Source organism: Carcharodon carcharias, chromosome 1 (assembly GCF_017639515.1).
Source record: "Carcharodon carcharias isolate sCarCar2 chromosome 1, sCarCar2.pri, whole genome shotgun sequence".
Taxonomy (NCBI): Eukaryota; Metazoa; Chordata; class Chondrichthyes; order Lamniformes; family Lamnidae; genus Carcharodon; species Carcharodon carcharias.
The window spans coordinates 212,614,283-212,639,093 of record NC_054467.1 but is presented as its reverse complement, the minus strand read 5'-3'; the positions used below and the strand labels follow the sequence as shown (position 1 = coordinate 212,639,093).

The following is a 24,811-nucleotide window of genomic DNA, read 5'->3' as shown; positions in this document are numbered from 1 at the left end:
ACATGTTTTTACAAAATTGGGCTCCAATGCAGAGTCCTGCCTGGCAGGAATGCACGGTTGAGCATGTGCTTCCTAAGATTGTCTGCCTGTATCTTGTGATACATTAAAGAAAGAAATGACTTGCATTTATATAGTGTCTTTCATGTCCTCAGGATGTTCTTAAGCACTTTACAGCCTGATAATTACTTTTTGATGTTTAGTGGAACTAAATCTAATATCTCCAAATTTGCAGATGACACAAAGCTGGGTGGGAGGGTGAGCTGTGAGGAGGATGCAGAGATGCTTCAGTGTGATTTGGACAAGTTGAGTGAGTGGGCAAATGCATGGCAGACGCAGTATAATGTGAATAAGTGTTAGGTTATCCATTTTGGTTGCAAAAACAGAAAGGCAGATTATTATCTGAATGGCTATAAATTGAGAGAGGGGAATGTGCAAAGAGACCTGGGTGTCTTTGTACACCAGTTGCTGAAGGTAAGCATACAGGTGCAGCAGGCGGTAAAGAAGGCAAATAACATGCTGGCCTTCATAGCCAGATGATTCGAGTACAGGAGCAGGGATGTCTTGCTGCAATTGTACAGGGCCTTGGTGAGACCACACCTGGAATATTGTGTGCAGTTTTGGTCTCCTCATTTGAGGAAGGATGTTCTTGCTATAGAGGGAGTGCAGCAAAGGTTTATCAGACTGATTCCTGGGATGGTGGGACTGACATAAGAGGAGAGATTGAGTCGGTTAGAATTATATTCTCTGGAGTTCAGAGGAATGACGGGGGATCTCATAGAAACCTATAAAATTCTAATAGGACTAGACAGGGTAGATGCAGGAAGGATGGCCCCAATGTGGGGTAGTCCAGAACCAGGGGTCACAGTCTGAGGATACGGGGTATACTATTTAGGACTGAGATGAGGAGAAATTTCTTCACCCAGAGAGTGGTGAGCCTGTGGAATGCTCTGCCACAGAAAGTAGTTGAGACCAAAACATTGTATGTTTTCAAGAAAGAGTAAGATATAGCTCTTAGGGCGAAAGGGGTCAAAGGATATGGGGAGAAAGCAGGAGCGGGCTATTGAGTTGGATGATCAGCCATGATCATGATGAATGGCGGAGCAGGCTCGAAGGGCCAAATGGCTAATTTCTGCTCCTATCTTCTATGTTTCTATGATCTTTGTAATACAAGAAATGGGGTAGACATCAGACTTCAACCAGCATTTGGCTTATTTTTTCATTCACAGGGTGTAGGCATCACTTATTTAGGCAACATTTATTGCTCTTGAGAAGGTGGTGGTGAGCTGCCATCTTGAACTACTATAGTCCACGAGGTGTCCACCTACAGTGTTGAAAGGAAGGGGGCTCCAGGATTTTGACACAGCAACAGTGAAGGAACGGAAAAATAGTTCCAAGTCAGGATGGTGTGTGACTTGGAGGGAGCTTGCAGGTGGTGGTGTTCCCATGTATTTGCTGCACTTGTCCTTCTAGGTGGTAGAAGCTGCAGTTTGGAAGGTGCTGTTGAAGGAGCCCTGGTGAGTTGCTACAGTGCATCTTGTAGATGTGCACACTGCTGCCACTGTGTGTCAATGATAGAAGAAGTGAATATTTAAGATGGTGGATAGAGTGCCAACTAAGCTGCTGCTTTGCCCTGCATGGTGTTCAGCTTCTTGAGTGTTGTTAGAGCTGCACTCACCCAGGCAAGTGGAGATTACTCCACCACTCTCCTGACTTGTGTCCTGCAGATGGTGAACAGGGTTTGGGGAGACAGGAGGTGAATTACCCTCCGTGCAAAATTCCCATCCTCTGACCTGCTCTTGTAGCCACAGTATTTACGTGGCTGGTCGAGTTCAGTTTCTGGTTAATGGTAACCTCCAGGATGTTGATAGTGGGGGATTAAGTGATGGTAATGCCACTGAATGTCAAGGCAAGATGGTTCAATTCTCTCTTGTTGGAGATGGTCATTGCCTGGCGCTTGTGTGGCACACATGTTACTGCCACTTATCAGCTCAATCCTGAATATTGTCCAAATCTTGCATATGGACACGAACCGCCTCAGTGGCCTTTGCCAATGATGAAAGCAATGGTCACGCTAATAAAAAACACAATTCTTTAAAGTCATTTAGGCACAGATTGGATGCTGTTTGATGATACCCCATTTTACTGTTGTAAAATATGCGGCTGCCATGCCTACCTTGGCACCATCTCTTCCAGAAGCTCCTGGCAGTCCCTAAAATAAATGCAGTAATCAATAGAATTTCATTATCCTCATAGAAGCTATTAAAGTAAGGTAATGACACCAGCGAATTAAATAATACCAGTAGAATGCAAATCCCACAACTCTTAGTGTATATAAAAGAGAGAAAGTGGAATCTAACTGATTCAATTTGAAACCTCTTTTGCCTCCATAGTTATAACAATTCCTGGCACATCCATTTTTTTCATCAACCTTTCCTCATTTTGCCATATTTTCTTGTAAGGGCTGATTTATCCCAGTGCATAATTTGACAAATTACAAGTTGACAAATCAAGAAACTGCTCCCCTTCCTTTGTCAGCTGAGCCCATGGTTGTAGGAAGGTTATTTGACTGTGAAGGACAATCTTGTCTTCATTCTACACTTGCACATATACATTTTTCACTAAGGTGCACTGGGGTCTACCTTGTCTATCTTTTAAGTTCTGTTAGTCATAGGGAGGAAATCAATAAAGACACAAGGAGATTCACATTCAGCCAGTTCTATTGTCAATTTTTTTCCATGCTAGGCTGAATTAAGAACTCCTGGAGGCCCTGGACACCAAGAACATTCAAAGACCCTCTCCACTTCTCACCACTATCCATCCTATCCATTAAAACATAATCTGTTAATAAAATACATGAGAAAACAAGTCTGTGGAATGTTTACACCCTGAAATAATACTAACGCAAGTTATCTCACAGTGAAACAGATTCAATGGCTTTATGTAATTTTTCAGCATTATACTGAGTTTTACTGGAAGCTCCATATTTGGTCAGGGCCTCTAGGCATAATGTACCAAATGTAGTTAATTTTACTTCACAGTTTACCATGATGGGATCTGCACTCAGAACCTCTGACCTGTTAATGATGTAGCATAACTACACACCACAGTGCTGCTGCTGATTTCTAATTGATTTTATTCATTCCCGTCAAAGTTAACAGTTACCTTAAAATTATTTGACATATTTTCTTGCTTGTTAGTTAATTGTGTGCAGCATTTGAGGAAAACTTTATGTTTCAGAAAAGGATACTTACCACTGCCCCTCTTCTTCCCTGCTTAATGTGAGATATATCAGGTGAAGGGCCAATTGGTCCCATCATTCCTCTGGGTCCTGGTGGTCCTGGGGGTCCTGACTGGCCCTTTGGACCAAGGCTTCCTTTAGGACCTGGCAGGCCTGTTCAGTACCAATTAAAACAATTATCAGATTGTATGACTTTGAAATAACATTTCAAGACTATGCTGTTAAAGGGTCTTGTATTATAATTCAAGGTAAAAACAAAAAAACTGCAGATGCTGGAAATCCAAACAAAAACAGAAACAGAAATACCTGGAAAAATTCAGCAGGTCTGGCAGCATCGGCGGAGAAGGGTACAGTTGACGTTTCGAGTCCTCATGACCCTTCAACAGAACTAAGTAAAAATAGGAGAGGGGTGAAATATAAGCTGGTTTGAGGGGTGTGGGTGGGGGGGGTTTGGCGATAGTTGTTGGAACAAGCAAGCAGTGATAGGAGGAGATACCCAAAAGATGTCACAGACAAAAGAGCAAAGAGGTGTTGAAGGTGGTGATATTATCTAAAAGAATGTGCTAATTAAGAGTGGATAGCAGGACAAGCAAGGTACAGATAGCTCTAGTGGGGGTGGGGTGAAATAAGACTAAAAGGTATAGATAAATGATGGGTGGAATACATTTAAAAATAATGGAAATAGGGGGGAAAAGAAAAATCTATACAAATTATTGGAAAAAACAAAAAGGAGGGGGAAGAAATGGAAAAGGGGTGGGGATGGAGGAGGGAGTTCAAGATCTAAAATTGTTGAACTCAATATTCAGTCCGGAAGGCTGTAAAGTGCCTAGTCAGAAGATGAGGTGCTGTTCCTCCAGTTTGCGTTGAGCTTCACTGGAACAAGTGGCTTGCTGCATTGCTCTAGTGAAGCTCAATGCAAACTGGAGGAACAGCACCTCATCTTCCGACTAGGCACTTTACAGCCTTCCGGACTGAATAGTGAGTTCAACAATTTTAGATCTTGAACTCCCTCCTCCATCCCCACCCCCTTTCCGTTGCTTCCCCCTCCTTTTTGTTTTTTCCAATAATTTATATAGATTTTTCTTTTCCCACCTATTTCCATTATTTTTAAATGTATTCCACCCATCATTTATCTATACCTTTTATGCCCTTTTAGTCTTATTTCACCCCAACCCCACTAGAGCTATCTGTACCTTGCTTGTCCTGCTATCCACTCTTAATTGGCACATTCTTTTAGATAATATCACCACCTTCAACACCTCTTTGTTCTTTCGTCTGTGACATCTTTTGGTTATCCCCTATCACTGCTTGCTTGTCCCAACAACTACCCCCCCAACAACTTCTCTCCCCCTCTTCCCCCCCACCGCCCCACCCCCCCATCTTAAACCAGCTTATATTTCACCCCTTTCCTAATTTTACTTAGTTCTGTTGAAGGGTCATGTGGACTTGAAACATTAACTGTACTCTTATCCGCCGATGCTGCCAGTCCTGCTGAGTCTTTCCAGGTATTTCTGTTTCTATTTTTTTTTATTATTCACGGTGTTGTGTTAAATAATAGACAACAAAGAGAACAGTAATATGCCAAATTTTATTTTTCCATGGGGTGTCAAATTTAGAACAATGTGCAGTTCCTGCTCCCAATTATAGAGAGGATAATATTGTCCACAAGACGACAGAGACAGAAACCAAGATATTGATGATTATTCGGAATTTGTCAATAGCAGTTGTCACTGGTAGTAACTAAACTCGCAGTTGAGAAGAGGGTGAAAAGTAGTGGCAATGTCTTGAGTTGAGTTCAAAAATGGTGTTTTTTTTGATGGAGATAGCAGTAGGACATATGAAAATCTCATAGAAATCAGAGCTGATAGGTGCATTGATATCTATTGTACATCAAAAACAATGAAAATTTGTATGATTCTAAAGATGTGTTGCCTGCAGGTTAATGTCCTGAATGTAATGATTCCTGACTAAATGAGAATAGCAGCGTAGCACCTGATACATATTAACCACTATTCAGAAATACAATATACCCTGTCAAAGAAATAATTGCAGTCAGTGCTGCCTAAGATATATGCTAGTCAAAATAATAACTTTTCCAAATAGCAAAGCAATCAAAGTTTGCTGAAATTAATGAAAATCACTTGGGGCAGGATTTTCCGCTCAGTGTGCAGGTGCGCACCCAACATGCCTAATCCTGAAATGACGCGCGATGACATCAGGCGAACATCCCAATGTCATCGTGCACTTGCGCAATATTTCAGCCGGCGAGCTCACATGAGAGTCTGTAGCACGCCCACCGACAATTATGAAGCCTATCAAGGTCATTAGTCAATTAATTAACATGCATTTTTCACTGCCCGTCCAATGTTACGGTTGGCGGGTGGGCGAATTGGCCAGGTGGCCTTTGGATGTTTTAAGAAACCTCATCCATGGACGGGATGAGGTTTCCGACATTAATTAAAAATGTAAGAATGTTCTGACACAATTTTAATTTTATTTCTGTTCACGTGAGTGAATCCTGTGTGGGGATATTTTTTTTCGATTTTCAAAATCTTTAATCTTGATTTTTAAATTCTTCAGCTCCCTGAGACAGCTCCCTGCCCTCAGTGGGCTTTCAGTGTGTGCTCCCCAGCACATGTGCAGACTTTTGTGCTCGGCCTCCTCCCACCCCCGCCCTGGCAGTGCTGAGCTTCTCAGCGCACCTTTCACGCTGGCTGGCCACTAACTGACCAACCAGCATGAAATTGCGGCCAGGGGACAATGGTGGGCAGTAAACCGTAACCCAGCTGCTCCTGGGCCAGCCCGCCATGTCCGCCCAACGTTCCAGAAATCCTGCCCTTGGGTTCTGTTATGATAGGTGATCTGATCTACCAGATTACTGTCCAGGTAGCAATGTCAAAAATCTGCCCCTAAGCTTGTATTTGAAAAACATCTCATGCCTATCTCCCCTTTCCCGCTGAGTAGAAATCATAACTAGGCTCCAAGTCTCCTCTTCCATGAAGCGAAGAAACCCCGACACACAATGTAGCTAATCTGAACCACAGCAGGCAGAAAACTCTGTCTGTTACCCCTAATGGACAATTAACCTGCAGGTTAACAGAAATCATGCCTAGACCACATAGAACAGAGAACAACAGATGAAGGTTGTGTCTTACCTGAAGGCCCTGGCGGTCCATTCAGTCCATAATTGTAACTGTTAGATGAAAATAACTTGTTGCTGTTTGGTCTTTGTTTACTAATATCAGCAATATTGTTGGGCAATAAAGTGATCTGAAGAGAATTAAAATTCAATACTTTAATTAATACATGAATCTGTTATTAAAACTGAACCCATGAAGATGCTATGATTTAATGACTGGCTTTGGTTGAAGTAGAAATCCATTTTTTTTCCCAGTTTCCTCCTCTCCTGTCCTAAGGGTGTTGACTTTCACTGAGAAATAGCTGGAATGCTGTTTATACCTAATTCAACAGGCTATTCCCCATGTGTAAGACTGAAAAGTGTATAATGGTAGGTTATAGGTTTTCTCCCCTGAATACATTAGCACCGAGGGTAATTGTATAATTCCTACCGCCTGGCTAAGCTTAGATCAACTAACTCAGCAGCAGACTGCAAACTGACTAAAGCACCCTCAGGAATGCTATTACTCACCACTGCAAAGGGTGGTATGCATACAGAAGAAACTTAATTGTGTAGTGCTGCTTTGCAGCCTTATGCCAATTTCCCTGGGGTAGACAGCACCACAGTCTGCTACCTGCATGCCTGCTTGGCATTCTTCAATTTTATCAATGAGCTGGCTTCTGGCAGCCCCTGGTGCTTCTGGCCCAGGGGAATTGATGTAAGTCTGCCTCGTGTTGCTCGAAAACAGTTAAAATTGTTATTCTTCATTCAATTTTACAATTAAAAAAAAAACTTTTAAAAGTTCACAATAATTTTAACATCAACACATCTGGTTCACTCTAGCACTGAGAGCCAAATTGTGCTGGTCCTAACATTTTTATTGTTATTGAGTAATGTTATCTAGATAACAATATACTTGTCCTCTCTCTCCCCGCCCCCCACCCCCACACACCTTAAACCAGCTTATATTTCAACTCTTTCTTGGACTCGAACTCAAGTTCTGTCGAAGGGTCAAGAGGACTCGAAATGTCAACTCTTCTTCTCCACCGATGCTGCCAGACCTGCTGAGTTTTTCCAGGTAATTCTGTTTTTGTTTTGGATTTCCAGCTTCCGCAGTTTTTTTGTTTTTATAACAATATCCTTCACATTCTGTTATATTTACCATTAGCACCAAGCATTGAGGAAAAAGCATTTTCATTTAAGTAATCTCTTTACCTTCTGTTTCAGCTGTAGTACTGCCTGTTTTATCTGTTGGAAATCCTCACAAGTTGTGGAGCAGGTTGTGCCAGCTTTCATCACAGTGTCAGACTTTATATACTGGCCCGCTACAATCAAAAAGTCAAAACCTCTTGTTAATTGAAGAAAGCAATTTATTTTCCCTCAGCAGGTCAAATAGCATCTGTGGAGAAAAATACCAGAGTTAATTCAGAACTCTGAAGAAGAGTCATAAGGACTCGAAACGTTAACTCTTTTTTTCTCCACAGATCCTGTTAGACCTGTTGAGTTTTGTCAGCATTTTCTGTTTTTGTTTCAGATTTCCAGCATCCACAGTATTTTGCTTTTATTTTCCCTTATTGGCTTTAGTTATATTTAATCTTTAGACTGATAATAGATCCAGCTAAGCTACTGGCTCCCAATTGACCAGTTTTGTTTGTTTTCAGTTCTTGTATGCAAGGCTGATAGAGGGGCAATAAAATAAACAAAAGATGGGTCTAGAAAATTTGAAAATGACAAAAGCAGAATCATTACCAGCATCCGTTGTCCAAGAAAATGGGAGCAGTGAATACAATCTGAAATTGTTGAACTCAATGATGAACCTAGGAGTCTATAAAGTGCCTAATCAAAAGATGGGGTGTTGTTCCTCAAGCTTCCGTACAGCTTCAATGGAACAGTGTAGGAAGCTTAAGGCGAATAGACCAGATGGGGCAGAGAATTGAAATGACAACTGACTGGAAGCTTAGGGTCTTGCTTGCCTCCAAAACGGAAGTGTTCCCTGCAAAGAAATCGCCCAATTTGTGTTTAGCCTCTCCAATGTAGAGGAGACAACATCACGAGCAGCAAATCTAGTATATTAAATTGAAAAAAGGTACAAGGAAATCACTGTTTTATCTGGAAGGCAGTTTGGAGCCCTGGATGGTGGAAAGGAAGAAGTAAAAGGGCAGGTTTTGCATCACCAGTACTTGCAGCAGAAGGTGCTAGAGGATGGGGAGTGGATGTCGATGATGATTAAGGAGTACACCAGGGTGTCATAGAGGAAATGCTCTAATTTGAATGCTGAAAGCAGAGGGGAGGGGAAAATGTGTTTAGTGGTGTCATCATGCTGGAAGTGGCAGAAATGGTAGAGGATCATCTGTTTAAAGTGAAGGTTGTCAGGGTGGAAGTTGAGGACAAGGAAAACCCCATCATGGTTCTGGGAGGAAGCGGAAGGGGTGAGAGCAAAAGTGCTAGAAATGGAGCAGACAGGGGAACCATGTTAGAGGGGAGTTCTTAAAGATTCCTTTCTTCCTCATGTACTTATCTAGCTTCCCCTTAAATGCATCTGTGTTGATTGCCTCAACTATCCCATCTGGTATCCACATTCTAGCCAGTCTCCGGGCAAAGTTTCTCCTGTATTGATTACATAGAAACTAATAGATGGACAATAGTCATTATCATATTGATGATATGGAAAAGATAAAAATGATGGAGAGCAATTGGAGACAAGGGTGCATTTTTATGGCACATCAGATGGTAAATGCTGAGCTGCTCAAATCCCAGAGGGAAACTTGAAACAAATGCCACAACTGTTTTGCAATTTGTATTTTGATTTTGAGATGCGTGCCTTGAATTCATTCTGGAATACATTCTACTCCTGTTTCTGAGTAAGCTGTTTGATGTAACTGTCTTATTTGTGTATCCTTTTTCTGTTACTTTACCAACTACCTTGAATTAAACACCTCAGCTGCATTGTCTTCCAGTCTTTCTTCCTGAATAACCTTATCAAACACAATGCCAGCTAATTGGACTTCTACACCTTCTCTCTTCCTTTTAACTTCCTGTTCTTCTTGTTTCAACCTTGAAGCCTGTGATTTTGTCACCACATAATCTGGAAACAATCCAGGACGCTACCTCTGCAACACTTCAGTGGAAAACACTTCTACAGTCTGCTCAACTATCATAGGCATCACCCACATCTGGGACCCAGCTATATCATTACCCAAAATAAATTGAACCCCAGCAATGGGCAATTTTTATGTTACTCCAACAATCACCTCACCTGTTTTCCATTTATTGTTTTACCTTCCACAATGGATTAGGTCTAGCATCTCCATGAACCCCATTATTATCACCAATTCTTGCAATATCCCTTCTGAACAACAAATGCCACTATCCCACAACATTAAGGATTGACTAGTCCCAGTGTCTCTTAAAAGTTTAACATCTTTACCTACTTCTTTCCCACATGAAAATACTTCCCCTTCACAAAAATATCTTTAAACATTTCTGCAATCTGCTTCTCAGAACTCTCTTGGGTAAATTGTGAGCACACTCTCAATTCTTTACCTATCCGCTGCTGCTTCCTGTTTTTACCTGTACACAAACAATTGGTTTTTTTCCTGTGCCTGAACCTCAGAACCCACAGTACTTTTACTTCCAGAACTTTTCCCAATAATCCCAACAGATTTTCCTTGCAATTTCCAACACATTGACTTTGTGTGTCCAGCTTTATTACAATGAAAACACCTCAATCTTCGTGTGTCACCTCTACCCTTAGCACCTTCCTTTTTATTCCAAGAAAAAACTTCCTGAGAATTCCCACCTACTCCTTCTCTTCCCTGACTACCCACGTTCCTTTCACCTTCCCACTTTCTATCCTTCTTGGATTTAAAAGGGTGACCACCAAAAGGTTTAGTTCTATGAACTAACTCATAATCATCATCTGTCTTTGCTGCTTGAATTACCGTTTCAACCTTCTGTTCCCCCACATGAGTTGTCACTACTGAAGGAATTGAATCTTTAAATTCTCCTAAAAGAATTACTTCTCTAAGAGCTGCATTTGTCATCTCTATCTTTAATGCCTGTATTCACCAGTCAAAATTACTTTATTTTCCTCTCTCAAACTCAATATAAGTTTGCCCAGGGTATTTTCTCACTTTTCTAAATTTCTGCCTGTATGCCTCAGGAACCAACTCGTATGCACTCAAAATAGTCTTTTTTTAACCACATCATAGTTCACCGACATTTCTTCTGACAATGAAACATAAACCTCATCTGCTCTGCCTACCAACCTGGATTGTAACAACAATGTCCAGTTTTCCTGTGGCCATTTCATCTGTTTAGCTATCTCCTCAAATGAAATAAAGAATGCTTCAACATATCTTTCCTCAAACTTTGGAAGAGCTTGTACAAATTAAAAATCTCCACACTGGGATCTGATTTGGAAATAAGTCCTACCGCACCTTCTGATGTTTTGTTTTTAACTGCCAGCATTTTAAGCTGGAATTCTCTCTTTTTCTCTTTCCTCCTTTTCTAATCTTGCCATTTATAATTCCATTTCCTGTTTTCTTTCTCTCTCTTGCCTTTCTGCCTGTTCCCTTTGGAATGCCCCTTCTCTTTCCTTTTCTTTCTTCTTTCTCTGCCCTTTCTTTTTCGGCTACCTCTAGTTCCAAATTTTCCATTTGCAACTGCCTATTCCAATGACACAACTCTTGGAGAACTCAGTCTCTCGTCCAATTTTAAATGCTGTGCTATATCTTTAATTATGTCTGATTTACTTACCCTGGCAGGTAATCCTAATTGTAACTTATCTTCCCATTCCATTCATTTAGCTTTATTTACCCTATGTAAACCAACCAAAGTTACAACTTCAACTCCCAGACAAGAGTTAGCAACTGCTAAAGCCATATTGCAGTCTCACCACTTTAAAAGAAAACCTGACACCAACTCCTGAATTCAAAGTGCTTCTCGTGCTCATAACCTTAAGATTCACCAACTCTGAGCTAATCAAGGGATATCAAATATACCCCACAAAGAGCCCCCAATTTTAATTTGACACAGCAGATGGTAAGTGCTGAGCTGCTCAAGTCCGAGAGGGAAACTTGAAACAACTGTCATAACTGTTTTGCAATTTCTATTTTGCTTTCGAGATGCGTACCTTGAATTGAATAGCAATGAGTCTACCAAAACTTGGAGGTTTTTTTTATAAAACTAAATTAAACATTTATTAATGAAAGAAAAAGTTTTAAGCACATACATAGGTATACAAACTACTACTGTGGTAACTCCTAACTCCCCTAATTAATCTAACTCACAGTTACACCTCCGTTAAGGCAACAGTAAAAACAAAATAGATTTTAACAGACCCAGGCAAACCACATAATACCCTGGACAGAGATATTTATAGTGAATTCTCTTAGCTTCAGGTCCTACAGGTAACAGCTTGGTACATAGAGGCTGGAGGCTTTTCACTCTTGTTAGATCTTAGAATGCCTTCTTTCCTTACACATAACTTCAATTCCTTTATACATGTTTCTCCCTTTTTAATGTAAATCCCATTGTTTCAATTTGTCTTTGGACTTTATCTTTCTAATAATAAAAATCTTTCATAGTACCAATTTTATCGGTAAGCTTTGGGAAAAATAAACACATTGTTTAGCTTCTTATGGCGAAGTGTAACATTTCACACACTCCTTGAAATTCACGTGTACTCTGGTTTATCTCAAAATGCAAATTTTTCTTTTATACCTCACATTCTAAAACTTCAGCTGTTTACTTATTTATCACCTCAACCCTAGTTTCCATTTTAACACATCAAAGCCTTCAGACCAGCTGTCTTTAATTCAATTAAGTCCTGCACACACACACACACACATTATCCAGACCTGACTATCCCTACTTTATAATAAATCCCAATAATCTTATAAAATTATATTTTCATGACATACATAAAACATTATTTATCAAATGACTAGTTTTGCCTTAGGAATGAGGGGATTTTTGTTCAAATAGCTTCTTCAAGTATAGGACCAGGGATTATAGAGAGCCAAAAGTTGTAGCAAACAAAAGAAATATTTATCACAAATATGAAAAACAAGCTTCATGGTTACAGATTCCGTGATGTGGGGAGTTGAGGGCAAGGTCTAGGTTTTCCAATTATAATGCCAATTGTGACCCACCCATTTTAATGGGTTACTAACACCAGTAAGGCTGCAAAACTCAGACACAAATTTGAAGGGCAGAGTTTTTCCCTGTCAGGGGTGAAGTTTAGGAGCGGGCATGTGAGGCATGCCTCTGATCGGCACCCCTGATTGGGGCCGCGCCACCATTTTACATGGCATGATTTCCTCAAGGAAGCGCTATGCACTCCCTGTGTGGGTGGGAGGAGGGATTCCCTAAACTGAGAGCGCACTTATCTCCCTGTGCTGCCTCAGGGAGATCAGCACTAAATTTAAAAATGCTAAAAATAGAAAAAAGTTCCCCTAACATGTCCCCTCATGTGACACTGTCACATGAGTTGGGAATGTCAATCACTTTCATTGGAACTTTTATTAAAAATTTTAAAGCCTACATGAAACCTCATCCCACCTGTAGATGAGGTTTCATGCTTTTTCTTAAGCTCGCCCGGGCTCTTGGCCTGCCCACCAACCTTAACAGGTCAGCAGGTGCACAGTTGATTCTGCTGAGCCCCCGCTGACCTGAAAATTGAAATGATGCGGGATGACGTCGGGAATTCTGCCTGACGTCATCATACGTCATTTTACCCATTGGTGAGCGGGCCTCGCCCACCGCTCGCCGATTGGGAAATCCTGGCCCAACTGTTTTGCAAAGCACAAAAAAACTGCCTTGAAATGAAACCTTCAAACTAGTCCATCCAGAGAATTAAAAGATCCAGATTTTGCATTGTTGTTTAAAAGCAGGTTATAAAAAATCAAAATTTTAGCAGATGAGCACTGGATAATTATTTCAATTATTGCAAGCTAAACAATGGCCAATTTTGGATGGGCTGATATGAATGTTACATGTTATTGACTGTTATCCTGAAGGGAATTGAAAGGGTGGATGCTGAGAGGATGTTTTCCCTTCTGGGTGAGACTGGAACTAGGGGGCACAATTTACAAATAAGGGATCTCCCATTTAAGATGCAGAAGAGGAGATTTTTTTTCTCTCAGAGGGTCATTGATATTTGGATTTTCTCCCCCTGGGAGAAGGCTGGGTCATTGAATATTTTTAAAGCTGAGTTCGGCAGATTCTTGGTTGACAAGTGAGTCAATGGGTATGGGGGTAGACAAGAAAGTGGTGTTGAGGCCACAATCAGATCAGCCATGATCTTATCAAATGGTGGAACAGGCTTGAGGGGTCAAATGGCCTAATCCGTATGCTTGTATTACAAGCTTTAAACTTAACATGTGTCATTTTGCAATTACTAACCCAACCAAGAACATGGAGGTCACATTTCTGCACCACATCCAATAACAATAGAAGCTGTGAGTAATGTTGCCATTTTTCATGATAAATTGTAAGCAGGACTTTGCTTTGTACACTTGGTTAATTATAGCTTATAAAAGTTGGTTCTTGGATAAAATCATGTGAAAACAATATACTTGTATACATAGAGAATATTTGTGTCCCTTTTAGGGAAGTGCCAAGCTCGCAGGTCCACATGATTTGAGTTGTACAAAAATAACACAGAATCATTCTGGTTTGGAATTGTAAAAATGCATTCCCAACTTTAATACCACAGGAACATTCCAGGCAGAAACAGAAAACATCACAGAGGCAACCAGTATGTTTTGCTATTTAATATCTGGCGGAGTAGTACTTTTCAGTCTTTATAGCCTTAAGCATTCCTGAGGCATAGCAGAGAAAGGAAACTCTGGCAGGAAGGTCCACATGCCGCAGTGGAACATGATGGGTTTTCCTCCATTCATTTAGAATCATAGAACGGTAACAGCATAAAAGGAGGCCATTCAGTCCTTCATTTTTTTAAAATAATTTATTTCATGTGATGTGGACATCACGGGCAAAGCCAGCATTTGTTACCCACCCCTAATTGTCCTTAAGCTGAGTAACTTGCTAGGCCATTTCAGAGGGTAGTTAACCATGGTATCATTACTGAGGCTAGCTTTCAATTCCAGGGGGAGAATTTTCTCCTCGTCGGGCGGGCCGGTTGGGAGCAAGCAGGGGTGGGGGGGGGGAATGCAGGCAGGCAGGCGCGGAGCTGATCGCCGCCTGTGATTGGCTGCGTGTCGCCATTTTATATGGAGAGGCCAATTAAGGCCCGTCCAGAGTGACGCATACCCGGTAGCGCAGAAATCTCCTAGGCATGGAGCTGCCTCAGCGAGATTAATTTCAGAATGAGAGTTTTTAATAAAGGTGGTAAAAAATAATTTACATATGAACTGGAACATGTTTACGAAATGTATGAACACTATTTATTAATTTCATAAACCCTTCATGAAACCTTATACCGCCAGTGGATGAGGTTTCATGAAAAATGTAAAAGCCACCTGGGTTCTTTGCCTGCCCTCCAACATTAAGGTTGGACAGGCAGCTCTGTCAAATGGTTAATTGTTTTATTATTTGGCTTTAACAGGCCTTTGACAGCGACTCCAGTGCATGCCAGCTGAATGAAAGATTAGAAAGATGCACAGTCATGTTGGGACGCAAGCCAAACAGAAGATTCTGCCCCAGATTTTTATTAGTTAATTGAATTTAAATTCCACCAGCAGCAATGATAGGATTTGAACCCACACCCACAGAGCATGAGCTTGGGCTTCTGGATTACAGGCCCAGTGATATTAACACTACACCACCATTGCCCTCTCTGTAAGAGTAAATTAGCTAATTCCAATCACCCAATTTTTCCCTAGCCCCACAATTTATTTTCTCTTCAGGTGCTTATCTAATTTATTTTTGAAAGCCACAATTGAATTTGTCTCCATCACACTCTCAGGCACTGCATCCAGATCTTATCACTCGCTGTGTGATGAAGTTTTCCCTCATGTCACTGTTGGTTACTTTTGTCATTCACCTTAAATCGGTGTCCTCTGCTTATCAATGCTTCTAACAATGGACACAATTTATCCCTATCTACTCTGTCCAGACCCCTCGTGATTTTGAACACCTCTATCAAATTTCCTCTCAGCCTTCTTTCTTTCAAGGAGAGCACACCAGCGTATTCAATCTATCAATGTAACTGAATTCTCTCATCCCTGGAAACATTCTCGCAAACCTTTTCTGCACCCTCTCTAAAGCAGTCACATCCTTCCTAAAGTGTGCTGCCCAGAATTGAACACAATATTCCACTTTATTTTTTTATTTATTTAGCAAATGCAAATCCCCAAAGCCAAGCGATAGCCTCCTCAATTGCTGATTTGAAGGTGATTAGTCCACCACTTAGCTTGTAGAGGGGACACTCCTCGATAATATGCAGCATTGTTTGTGTCTTTCCACAGATGCATAAGGGATTTGTACTGAGGCCTCAGCAATGGAGGTTGGCTGAACAGGGTCCTGGTCTGTCCTGAGCCTCTTTAGCAAGGACCACGTCGCTGTGTTAGTTCAAAGCCTGTCATTCGACAGATGGGGTTTGTCACAAGGAGCTTGTTAATGACTTCCTGTGTTTCCCATTCCCTGATGCAAATGATGTCTGCTGGTAGACCTTGTGCAGGAAGGGTGCTCCATATAGGGCATGAGATGGAAGTCAGGCAGTAGGTTGGTTGATCAGAGTCCACTTGCTAACCAATCAGCACTCTCTTCTCTTATGGTATAAATGATTGTTTTCCTCTTATATTGGCATTCTTGTGAAGTGCCCTGAGTACAAGACAAAAAGCTTTGACATGTCCCTTTTTTCAGCAATACTCAAGTTTTGTGCAACCAAAAGACTATTAGATTTTTTTGGCATGATTTAGCCTTAAAATTTTTGAACTTGTGGGTCTTGCCAAAAAAATTTGCAAGCCTCTGCTTTGATGGATAAATCCCTTCCACTGTGCACTACTAAGCCATAGGTATGTTCCAGATTCACTTCACAGTCCATACTGAGTAAGCTAATCTCAGTTTAGGAGACAACAGGAGCAATAAATTTGGTCTCGATGAAGAGATGGAGGCAGAAAACAGTTGGCCAGTTAGCTTGACATCTGTCATGGGCAAGTTATTAGAATGTATCATTAAGGGGGTTATAACTGGGCACTTAGAAGAGCTCAAGGCAATTGGGAAGAGTCCGCATGGTTTTGTGAAAGGAAAATCATGTTTAACCAATTTATTGGAGTTTTTTGAAGGAGTAATATATGCAGTGGATAAAGAGGAGCCTGTAGACATATTGTACTTGGACTTCCAGAAGACATTTGATAAGGTGCCATGTCAAAGATTATTACAGAAAATAAAAGCAGATGGTGCAGGGGGGCCAACATATTAACATGGATAGAAGATTGGCTGACTGGCAGAAAGCAGGGAGTATGCATTAATGGGTCTTTTTCTGATTGGCAGGATGTGACGAATGGTGTCCCACAGGGATCTGTCCTGGAGCCTCAACTTTTTACGATTTACATCAATGACTTAGATGAGAGGAATGAAGGCATGGTAGCTAAATTTGCAGATGACCCAAAGATAGGTAGGAAAGTATGTTGTGAAGAGGACATGAGGAGGTTGCAGATGGATATAGATAGATTGAGTGAAAGGGGAAAGAACTGGCAAATGGAGTTTAATGTGGGAAAATTTATAGTTGTTCACTTTGGCAGGAAGAACAAAAATGCAGAGTAATACTTAAATGGAGAACGGCTGCATAATTCTGAGGTGCAGAAGGACCTAGGTGTTCTAGTACATGAGTCACAAACAGTTAGTATGCAGGTACAGCAAGTAATTAAGAAGGCTAATGGAATGCTATCCTTTATTATGAGAGGGATTGACCATAAAAGTCAGGATGTTATGCTTCATTTATACAGGGCATTGGTGAGACCACACCTCGAATACTGTGTGCAGTTTTGGTCTCCTTATTTAAGGAAGGATATAAATGCATTGGAGGCGATTCAGAGGAGGTTTACTATATTGATACCTGGAATTAACGGGCTGTCTTACGAGGAAAGGTTGGACAGACTGGGCTTGTTTCCACTGGAGTTTAGAAGAGTGAGGGGTGATTTGATGAAGTATACAAGATCCTAAACGACCTTGACAAGGTGGACGTTGAAAGGGTGTTTCCTCTTGTTGGTGAGTCCAGGGCTAGGGGGCATTGTTTTAAAATTAGGGGTTGCCCTTTTAGGACAGAGATGAGGAGAAACCTTTTCTCTCAGAGGGTTGTGCAACTTGAGAATTCTCTGCCTCAGAAGCTGGTGGAGGTGGGGTAATTGAATATTTTTAAGGCAGAGGTAGATAGATTGTTGTTAGGCAAGGGAATCAAAGGTTATCAGGGTCAGATGGGAATGTGGAAATCGAAAGACAAGAAGATCAGCCACGATCTTATTGAATAGAGGAGCAGGCTCGAGGGGCTGAATGGTCTACTTTTGTTCCTGTTTCTTATGTTGTTATGTTCCTCAGAGGTCTCCAATCCTGCTCTTGTTTGATATGCAATGTCAGAGAATAGTGTCAAACTTGGTGACAATGCTTCCCACAGACAAATTGCTGGTATTCATTACTTCAGCTCATGCATCAAACAGAGTCATATGGGCAAGGCACTGGAGGGTAATTGACACCTATGCAAATGCATTCCAGTATAAATCAGTGGTTGGAATCATCCCAGATTTGCACAAAGTGTAGTAGTGGGCAGGAAAAAAAGTCGCTTTACTTGCTGGCCGCAATAGCAGGTTGACACGCCGTATCCTCCCATTTCCGCCTCACTAATTATGCAGCCACAGGAAACATGCCATCTCATTGGCAGGCAGTCTTCAATTTGCCTGCCATGCCGTTATCCCACTGCTTCCTCATGCCATATTTAAACTGCAGTCACGCACACACTTCTCAAAGCTTGCAGCCCAGGAGGGCACTGGTGAAGCCAAGAAGATTGCAGCTCCCCGATTCAGTGACACATCCCTGGGTTGCCTTCTGGACACAGTGGAGGCCTGCCACAATGTCCTCTACACCTGCTCTGGCCACATCAATCTCCCCACTCTGGCTTGGGAGGCAATGGCAGAGATAGTCAGTGCCAATGCTGCACACAAGAGGTCAGCCACCCAGTGCAGAAAACGGATGAATGATCTCATCTGTGCCACCAGGGTAAGGCAACCATCTTGTCACTCTAAACTCACACACTCACAAGGCCTTCACACATTCACTGTCATCTCACTCACTGCCAGCTCAAGGAGCATCACCACTCACTCTCTCACACACACCCTCACATTGTCATCTGGCCTCATCTCCTCTGGAGACTGCCTCCTCAGCCCGCACCACCTGCACAGATCAACATGTGCCCCACACACACCCTGAGATCCTTACCCTGTACAGCCCTCATCCTGCAGCCCCTTGCCTTGCCTGAGGCCACTTCTCCCCCTTCCCCAAGTGAACCCTGGCCCTGCAGCCGTTGAAAAGCCATCCCCATCTTACAGCTGGTCTGGTAAGTAGAGCCCTGCCCGTGAGCCCCCCTAAAAATGATGTGGTGCTTCCTGTAAAGCCTGGCGCAGATGACCACAAGTGCTGCCCAAAACAAGGTAGGCAAACAAACCTCGAAGTCCTGAGCGAAGTGTAGCTCGCCAGGTGCTCATCGCTTATGTACAGTTTTGAAACATGTTGACATGGTGCCCAGATGATCCAGTGTGGGGGGATGATTCCAGCGAGCAGGGTTTATAATGAGACGCTAAAGTATTGAAATTAGTTTCCCAATGTAAAGCGGCGGGAAATGCAACCCTCCATTGACAGGTGGAGCAGATGATCACAAACTGGTTTCACGATGGTGTGAAATTGGTTTTTGGTCTTCTGGCCATATTGCCCCCTCCCCCTCTCTGCCATATTGTCCCCTCCCCCTGCCTGCCCACCATGACACCTGACGCCAATGGGGCCGGAAAATTCCAGCCTGTGTTTTTAGCAGAGAAAGAGAAAATTGGAGGGAAGAAAAGCAAAAAGATACATTCTACTCTGATGAAGTATTGAATGCATGTCTCAAATCCTCCTTTGGTGGTTAATGGGTCAAAGGACAACTCCATCCTAATTATTATGCAGATAAGCTGAATGGTCACTTACCATTCTAACTTCCTGTGAGTTCCTTGGTGTGGTTCTGAAAGAGAAATGTATAATTGTGTCACCCTAGTTTATAAAAACTCAGGGGACAATTTTCAAATGCTCCTTAATTTTATTGCAATATTTTTGCAAATATATTTAGTGTCTGTTGAGGAACGGGATGTCAGCCCTGGAAGTTCAGGTATGGTGCCCACAATTTCTTTGTAAGGTGTTACGTGGGTTATGTACAAACTGAAACCCCATTTACTCTGCTCTAGGATGTGTCTTAACCTCACTAAATTTCAGAAGTCGTTTGACTGCAGTTAGCAAGATGCTCAACTCTGTGTTGTGGCACAACACAACTAGAAATTAGAAGGAAATCAAATTTATTTCACCTGGGAACCTTAAACCAGCAGGCCGATGAGACTTGGACCTTAAGTTTACATTAGATTCTAATCTGGGCTCTGAGCTAAAAGGAGAGTGTGCACCATGTTGTCCAGTTCTAGTCATTCAAAGGACTTCCAAGGAAAGCTTGAATCCCACCATTTGTCAAATTATTTACACAAAAACACAAGGGCTTTCACCAAATAAGAGCTCACAAAGTGGCTGCGAATTAATTTAGGTTTGTAAACTTCAGTTAAATGTGAGCAAGCTACTGAATGATGAGGGAATCAGCATGTATTGAAAATTTACCCCCAAGAGGAATTCAGTGTTGCTTTTGGCAAAGTTTCCTGAGCTCCTCTACAGCATCAAGTAACTGGAATTTAACATCTACAAGGGGCTACAATGTTATAGCAATTTTAAAGCAGAATCATTTGCACTTCAATCTCTTGCATTTGAACAGGAGTTACAGCCTTGCATTTTCCCATCTCTGGAACTCTCTTCCTCAAAAGGCAGTCTTTGAATATTTTTAAAGCAGAGCTGGATAGATTCTTGATTAACAAGTGGGTGAAAGATTATTGGGGTTGGGAGGAATGTGGGGCTGAGGTCACATTCAGATTAGCCATGATCTTATTGAATGACAGAGCTTAAGGGGCCTGAGGGCCTATTCCTGTTTCTAATTCGTATGGTTGTATGTATGTTCATGAATAGTTTTTCCAGTTGCAAACAAGTCATAAAACACCAATTTGTAAATAATGTGTGATTTGAAAATGGTCACGTAACCATATATGAATCCTCTAAAATTGTTTACCTCCCCCCAGAATAATTGTTAATTGTTATGTATAGTTTTGAATACTAACAGGAATGCTTACAAGGACACAGTTGAAAGAAAAAATAGAATAGGAAGCAACCTTTCAGCTTATCCTCATTGAATAATTAAGGTGGAGTTGACCATCAACTTGATGCTTTTTCTACAAAGGTAAAATAGCCTCATCGAAAACCAAAGTATTTTATTTCTTTATATTCATCAGCTCACAACTTACCACTTTCACTTTTGCTGCATGTCTTCCCATCCTCTTTGAGATAGAAGCCTTCCTTGCACGCACATTGGTAGCTCCCTGGTGTGTTGAGACAGATGTGAGAACATACAGTTCCATTGCTTTTGGCACATTCATCAACATCTGTCAAATCAACATTTAGAATATATAACATGAGTTAATGAGCTGAAGAAAATTGTTTTAATATTAAATTGCTTTAAAATGATTTTTTCCAGCCTCCTTTATGGCGTAACTGATTAAGATAATAATAATAATCTCCAGATTACCCCAAGGCCATATGCTAGTGAGCATAGGAAAATACATCAGATGAATACATGACTGAAAAGATGGTGCAGGAGGGATGGTTTCAGATTTCTGGAGCATTGGGATGGGCTTTGGTGAAGGCGGGATCTGTACAAACCGGATAGTCTACACCTGAACAGGACCGTGACAAATATCCTCACAGGAAGATAGTGCTAGCGTTGTTGGCGAGGGTTTAAACTAGATTGGCAGGGGCATGGGAACCTGAGGGCAGAATCAGATAGGACAAATTCAGAGTAGGGAATGGGAGACAGAAAATTAGCGAGTGACTCTGAAAGACAAAAGAAGCAAAGGTTAAAATGTATTTCCTGTACACCTGTATTTGGCAGTGTTGAAAGGTATATAGATATATATATAAATGCAAAGAGTATAGAAAATAAATCCAATGAGCTGAGGGCACAGATAGACACATGGCAACATGACATTACTGCTATAAGGGAAACCTGGCCAGTCAGCCTGACTTCGGTGGTGGACAAATTATTAGAATCAATTCTGAGAGACAGTATAAACTGTCACTTAGGAAGGAACGGATTAATCAGGGATAGTCAGCATGGTTTTGTTAGGGGAAGGTCCTGTCTTATTAATTTAATCAAATTTTTTGAGGAAGTAACAAGGAAGACTGACGAGGGTAGTGAATTGGATGTTGTCTACATGGATTTTAGTACAAGGTCCCACATGGCAGACTGGTCAGAAAAGTAAATGCCCATGAGATACAGGGGAATGTGGCAAGTTGAACTCAAAATTGGCTCAGCGACAGGACACAAAGGGTGATGGTTGATCGATGTTTTTGTGAATGGAGAATGGTTTCCAGTGGTGTTCCACAGGGCACAGTGTTGGGTCCCTTGCTGTTTGTTGTACATATTAACGATTTGGATTTAAATGTGGGAAGTATGATTTGGAAGTTTGCAGATGACACAAAAATTGGCCATGTAGTTCATAGTGAAGAGGATAACTGTCAGCTCCAGAATGATATCAATAGTTTGGTTGAGTGGGTGGAAAAGTGATAGTTGGAATTCAATTCAGAGGAGTGTGAGGTAATACATTTGGGGATGGCAAACAAAGCTAGGGAATACACAAGGAATAGGAAGATATCAAGAGGGGTTGAGGAAGTGAGAGACCTTAGAGTGCATGTCCAAAGGTCCCTGAAGGTGACAGGACAGGTGGATAAGGTGGTGAAGAAACCCTACAGAATGCTTTCTTTTACTGGACGAGATACATGGGTGTATTGCTGGAACTGTAAGAAACACTGGTCAGGTTACAGCTGGAATTTTGTGTATAGTTCTAGTCACCACATTACAGGAAGCACATAATTGCTCTGGAGAGAGTTCAGTGGAGATTTACAAGAATGTTGCCAGGCCTTGAAAATTTCAGCTATGAGGAAAGATTGGATAGGCTGAGGTTGTTTTCCTTAGAATAAAGGAGGCTGAGAGGGGACTTAATTGAGATGTATAAGATTATGAGGGGCCTAGATAGAACAGACAGGAAAGACTTGGTTCCCCTAGCGGAGATGTTGATTACCAGACAGCATAGATTTAAGGTGATTGGTAAAAAGATTAGAGGGGACATGAGGAACAACTTCTTCACCCAGAGGATGTCTGGAATTTGCTGCCTGGTTCAGTGGTGGAGGCAGAAACCCTCAACTCTTTTAAAAGGACCTGGATCAGCACCTGAAGTGCTGTAACCTGTAAGGCTACGGAGCAGGTGCTTGAAGGTGGGATTAGAATGGCCGGCTATTTTTTTCTTTTTCAGATGGTGCAGACGCAATGGTGCCATAACTTTTCTATGGTTCTACAGTGGAAGCTGAGTCATACAAACCAGAAAATTCCCAAGATTGATTCCTGGCGTGAAGTGAAATAGTGGATCTGAGCCAAAATAGTATAAGGGGTGCTGCAATTAACCTGAGGGTCTCTGTTTTAAGGAGAAAATTTGCTATAAACCTTTTAGTTGATTATTATCCGGTTATCCTTAATGAATTATCCTTCAAAAATCCACCAATCTCTGTCTTGAATACATTCATCCCTCATCCATGTTCCTGAAACAGGGCTCAGCATGAATGAAGGTCACAATTCTACCCATGAGCTAAGGAATGGGCAGATGGGATTTGCATGAGCTGAAGTTTACAGATGATGGACAATAGGGGCAGAATTGGAATAGTTATCCCTGGGGTTGATAAAGGCATCGCCAAAGATTTCAGTAGGAAATAGGCAGAGTCAGAGACTGGCAATATTATGGAGGTGGAAAGTACTAATTTTAGTTATGGAATCAGAAACTTGGCTCCGGGTTGAATACAATGCCAAGGCATTCAACCTGAGACAGTGGCTATGGAGAGGGATCGAATTGGTGGTGTGGGTATGGACTTTCTGGTGGGGCCAAAAATTATGACTTTGGTATTCCCAATATTTAACTGGAGAGAACTGTGGTTTGTCCAAGGCTGGAGCAGCCTGACAATACAAAGGCATTGGAGCAGTTTTTACAAATGGAGGAGGGATAGAGCTGGGTGTACATGTGGAAAAAAGACCTTGGTCTTTGAGAGATGTTGGTTATAAGCTACAGGAGAGTGTCATGAGGATCCATGAGGAACTTGAGAAAAGAAGGACAGGAAGGGGAATCATTACTTGAGAGGTTCTGGTTATGTCTTAGATAGATGGCATTTAGCATAAACTTAAGTGCTAGCACATAAGCCATGATACATTAAAAATAAAAAAAAATGAAAGAGTTGAAGAAATAAACTTCAGAAAAACAGGCAGACACAATAATCACAGAATCGCAGACACAATAATAACAAACTTTAAAAGCATAAATTTTATGAACTTATGCTCCTGCTGCAACATTTTGCCTATTTGCAGAATTTATCATTAATGGACTTTCTGTAACTCTTACTGTAATTTGAAACATAAGAACATAAGAAATAAGAGTAGGAGTTGGTCGTTCAGCCCTTGAAGCCTACTCCTCTATTTAATATAATCATGGCTGATCTCCTACCTCCTATCCCACTATCTCTTAATCCTCTGGGTATTCAAAATTCCACAAATATCTGTCTTGAATGCCTTCATCAACTAAGCATGCACACCCCTCTGTGATAGACAATTCCTAAGATTCATAACCATTTGAGCGAAGAAATTTCTCTTCATCTCTGTGCTAAATGTTTGACTCCTTATTCTGAGATGGTGTCCCTAGTTCTAGATTCCCCAGCCAGAGGAAACATCCTCCCAAGGCCTTTCCTGCAAAGGTAGTTATGAATTTTATGTTCCAATGAGATCACCTCCCATTCTTCTAGATTACAGGGAGTATAGGTCAAATCTATGAAATTGCTCCTCATAGGAAAATTTTCTTACCGCAGGAATTAACTTAGTGAGTCTTTATTACACTCCCTCTGAGGCAGATATATCCTTCCTTAGAATTCCATTCCCGTATCTTTGACTCTTCTGAGCCACACCCACAAGTCAATGGGTCACTATTTGACCTACAGCTGGGGTCTGGTTGACAGATGCCAGGGAGTGACCACATGCCAATGGGCCTCCATACTGTATATCTGGGGGCCAAGGCTCCTCTGAGAGTCCCTGAAATTCAGCCTAGGACCATAGGGACTTGGCAGAGCTG

The 24,811-nt window shown here is 41.5% G+C and overlaps 1 protein-coding gene across 2 annotated transcripts in view; it reads right to left on the bottom strand.

Annotated features, from left to right (window-relative positions):
- ccbe1 (collagen and calcium binding EGF domains 1) overlaps positions 1-24,811 on the bottom strand; it is a 396,661-nt gene that overhangs the window by 4,395 nt on the left and 367,455 nt on the right. For both annotated transcript variants that reach the window (XM_041192659.1, XM_041192667.1), the window contains exons 5-9: positions 20,897-21,034; positions 7,572-7,681; positions 6,394-6,508; positions 3,252-3,391; positions 2,174-2,209 (exon numbers count right to left, since the gene is read on the bottom strand). In XM_041192659.1, coding sequence (XP_041048593.1) covers positions 2,174-2,209; positions 3,252-3,391; positions 6,394-6,508; positions 7,572-7,681; positions 20,897-21,034 — 539 coding nt within the window. The remainder of the gene's footprint in view (positions 1-2,173; positions 2,210-3,251; positions 3,392-6,393; positions 6,509-7,571; positions 7,682-20,896; positions 21,035-24,811) is intronic.